The sequence below is a fragment of the Pinus tabuliformis genome, chromosome J, assembly GCF_031772625.1.
Source record: "Pinus tabuliformis cultivar Carrire ecotype Pingquan chromosome J, CPIR1, whole genome shotgun sequence".
Lineage (NCBI taxonomy): Eukaryota > Viridiplantae > Streptophyta > Pinopsida > Pinales > Pinaceae > Pinus > Pinus tabuliformis.
The window spans coordinates 1,233,962,454-1,233,966,411 of NC_142295.1; the positions used below are offsets into that span (position 1 = coordinate 1,233,962,454).

The 3,958-nt window shown below is 43.1% G+C and overlaps 1 protein-coding gene across 1 annotated transcript; it reads left to right on the plus strand.

The window, feature by feature from the left end:
* Positions 1–1,388: 1,388 nt before the first annotated feature.
* LOC149231613 (putative L-type lectin-domain containing receptor kinase S.5) lies at positions 1,389–3,449 on the plus strand. Its single transcript, XM_089381694.1, has 2 exons — positions 1,389–1,656; positions 1,726–3,449. Exons 1-2 carry the CDS (start codon positions 1,389–1,391, stop codon positions 3,447–3,449), a joined length of 1,992 nt encoding a protein of 663 aa, XP_089237820.1.
* The last annotated feature ends 509 nt before the right edge of the window (positions 3,450–3,958 follow it).

Here is a 3,958-nt window from a genome sequence, read left to right on the forward strand (position 1 = left end):
CAGAAAAAGAACAAAAGGATACTACGGTGATCAAATGCGACAACCAAAGTTCAATCAAGCTCGCAAATAATCTTGTTTTTCATAAAAGCATAAAACATATAGATACTCAATTTTACTTTGTTAGAGAAAAATTTTAGGCTAAAGAGATTTTTATTGAATATTCTAACACCGGTGAAAATGCAGCTCATATCTTCACAAGTCTCTTGGAAAGACTAAATTTGAATTGTTTAGGGAGATGTTAGGTGTGCAAGTGAATCCTTCCTCCATTAAGGGGAATTTTTTATTGAATATTGTAACACTTGTGAAAATGGAGTTCATATCTTCACCAAGCCTCTTGGGAAGACTAAATTTGAATTGTTTAGAGAGATGTTACGTGCACAATTGAATCCTTTCTCCATTAAGGGTGAGAGTTGAAAATAAATGTAGAAAATTTGTTTCACAATTATATATGTCCTATATTAGAATTAGTTCCTATTTTCTAAGAGATGGTTTTTATCTCCTTAAATTGAATGTAGCTTGGGCAATCTCAAAGTGTAGCTTGCTCACTTATGAGCTGCTAATTTATATCAGTTTCACTTTGTGTTTAGATTTTTTTAACAAATTTACTAGCCATTGTTAAATTTAATTTTCTAAAAATAATGCGAAACTAATAAATAAATTAACTCAATAATTAATAGGAGATATTTTCGCTAATATCAGTACCCACGCTATGAAAGAAATAAATCTAGCACTTTCATTTACTTTGTCAGTTTGAATTTGTGGCACTTTCATTTTCTTTGCTTTAATTGACTACAATGAACATTCGTAGTTATGGAATTTGTGGCACTTTCATTTTCTTTGCTTTAATTGACATTTTCTTTGCTTTAATTGACTACAATGAACATTCGTAGTTACTTTGTCAGTTTGAATTTGTGGCACTTTCATTTTCTTTGCTTTAATTGACTACAATGAACATTCGTAGTTATGGAATTTGGGGCACTTTCATTTTCTTTGCTTTAATTGACTACAATGAACATTCGTAGTTATGGAATTTGGGGCACTTTCATTTTCTTTGCTTTAATTGACTACAATGAACATTCGTAGTTATGGGTAACAAATAACTTCTAGCACGTTCATTTTCTTTGTCAGTTTGTGGCACTTTCATTTTCTTTGCTTTAATTGACTACAATGAACATCCGTAGTCATTGGTAACAAATAACTAGTCGCTCTGCTCGACTTTTGTTTCATCCTTTGGTGTAATCATGGTTGTTGCAAAGGAGGAGCTCTGTGTTGTGGCTCTTCTGTTTCCAATCCTGGCTATGGTGTCCCTTGCACAGTACCATGGAAATACTATGTCAGTTTTCTCATTCCCATCATTCGGCAACGAAAACAGCAGTCGGTTGATATACATGGGAAATGCTTCTTCTTCACATGGTTACATCGATCTCACTCCATCGCCGAACACTACATCCGGTGCTTCCCATGAGTATTCTGACATGTATAAGTGCATCGGAAGGGTTCTTTACCGTGAACCCATCACGCTCTGGCCGGCCACATTTACTACCACCTTCACCCTGTTGGTTAAAACCATCACCCTCCCTGATGGGCTGAAGAATTTCAATGGCGACGGTCTGGCCTTCATCATAGTCCCCAACACCAGACCCTTTCCCCCAGACAGCATAGTCCCCAACACCAGACCCTTTCCCCCAGACAGCATAGTCCCCAACACCAGACCCTTTCCCCCAGACAGTTGGGGAGGATACCTGGGCTTGTTCGATTCATCCACCGACGGAAACACAAGGAATCAGCTAGCCATCGAATTCGACACCTTCCAAAACGAGCGAGATCCGAACGACAACCATGTCGGCATAGACACCAACGGCAGAATATCCAACGCCACCGCCGATCTCGGTCAAAACGGCATCGACCTCAAATCGGGGCGGCCGATAAGGTTTCGAATCCATTACGATGGCTGGAGCAAAACCCTGCAAATATATGCCGCCTATGCAGATCGACCAATTCCCTATTCGTTCATCTTAAATCACACAATCGAGCTATCAAGAACCGTTCCGAGATCAGCGTACCTGGGATTCTCGGCTGCAACGGGGAATTCTTTCGAGATTCAGCGTATTTTGGACTGGAATTTCAGTTCCGTTAGCCTGCCCGAGTCGTCTTTGCATATGCACCCAGAACAGACTTCGAAGCACAATTCGATAAGTAGGGGACTCCAGATCAGCCTCCTTGTCGGTTCTATTACCGCCGGGCTTGTGCTGGCAGGATTGTCGGCATGGTTCGTTGCTAGAACTACGAATAGGAGAAGAGGTACCGGACCGATCTCACACCAGGGGCTGAGCGGGAATCTGGCAATTATGGAGGGTCAATCAGCAGGCTCACCGTATGGCCCTCATGGGTTCTCCTACGAACGATTGTGTGGGGCGACAAAGAACTTTAGCGCGACGGAACTGCTCGGAACCGGCGGCTTTGGGAGCGTTTACAAGGGAACTCTTGAAGGTCGAGACGGAGCCGCGGCACTTGTCGCGGTGAAGAGAATCTCCGCAGTGTCGAGACAGGGAGAAAGGGAATTTATGTCGGAGATCAGTACCATAGGTCGACTTCGCCACAGGAACCTGGTGCAGCTCCAGGGCTGGTGCCATGACAGGGACGAGCTGTTGCTCGTCTATGACTATATGCCCAACGGTAGCCTCGATAAGCTCCTCTTCACGCAGCCAGGGGACAAACATCCGAATCAGGCCCCCCTGACATGGGTTCGAAGGCACCGAATCTTATGTGGGCTGGCTTCAGCTTTGTTGTATCTTCACGAAGAATGGGAGCAGAGGATCGTTCACCGGGACGTTAAACCCAGCAACGTTATGCTGGATGGGGACTTCAATGCCCGTCTAGGTGACTTCGGACTCGCGAGACTCATTGAACATGACGAGACATCTCCTGCTGTCACAACCAAGATGGCAGGGACGCCTGGCTACTGGGCGCCCGAGTGTGGTTACACAGGCAGGGCCACTGCAGAATCCGATGTTTACAGTTTCGGGGTCGTTGTGTTGGAGGTGGCCAGCGGCAGGCCCGTTGTGGAGCGAAATCCACCATTATCAGAGGGAAATTTGGTGGACTGGATCTGGGATCTTTACGGGCAGGGAAGAGTTATGGAGGCTGCGGATCCAAGATTGGGTGGGGATTTTGAGGAAGAGCAGATGAAACGAGCATTGATTTTGGGACTTTCTTGCTCACATCCGGATCCACAGCTGCGTCCTACAATCAGAGAAGCGTTGCAAGTTCTCATAAATCCCAGTGAACAGTTAATGATGCTTCCTTCTTCGAGGCCATTGGCTATTTATGTTGTTTTGCCACCCATAGCCTCCTTCCATTCTCCGTCTGCTACATCCCGTTCAAATGATGTCGGCCACGCCAAGTCTGAGAGCAGTAATGGAATCGCGTCAGTACAGACTCCGCCTTAAAATATGGTAAAATATATATGAAACCCATAATAAATGTATGATAATGACGTGAGTTTCACAGACAGCATCTATCCTATGGCATCATATAGGGAAGAGATATGCTTTATGCTATTTTCTCTCTTTTCTGTAAGAAGAACACGAACGCTCTAATCTGGGCTAGGTTTGGTGCAGCGCTATCCATGGTTCTAAATAGGTAGCATACAGTGAGCAGGTCAATAAATTTAACGACAAAGAGTAAAGTATTTGGCTCCAAAAGAAAATCGAAGTTATAATTTTTTTCTTATGTATTTATATACAGTGTAAAAGCCAATAAAAATGGAAGATTCATTTCCAGATCCATTAAACCTCAAAGCTATTTCGTCTCACTTCGAGTGTACAGAAATATTATTTCCAGTTCAATGAACCTTCAATTTGGCTTTGCATAAACTTCATTTCAGATCCATTAAGCTCCTGAGAAATTTATACATTTAATTCCTTTGCATCGTGGAATTTCTATTTTCTATAGTTTG

Excerpts from the sequence above, each read along its gene's own strand:
- LOC149231613 (XM_089381694.1), top strand. The coding sequence starts at position 1,389 with ATGGGAAATGCTTCTTCTTCACATGGTTACATCGATCTCACTCCATCG. Across the intron at positions 1,657-1,725 it reads CAGACCCTTTCCCCCAGACA|ACAGTTGGGGAGGATACCTG; the intron begins GCATAGTCCCCA and ends CCTTTCCCCCAG.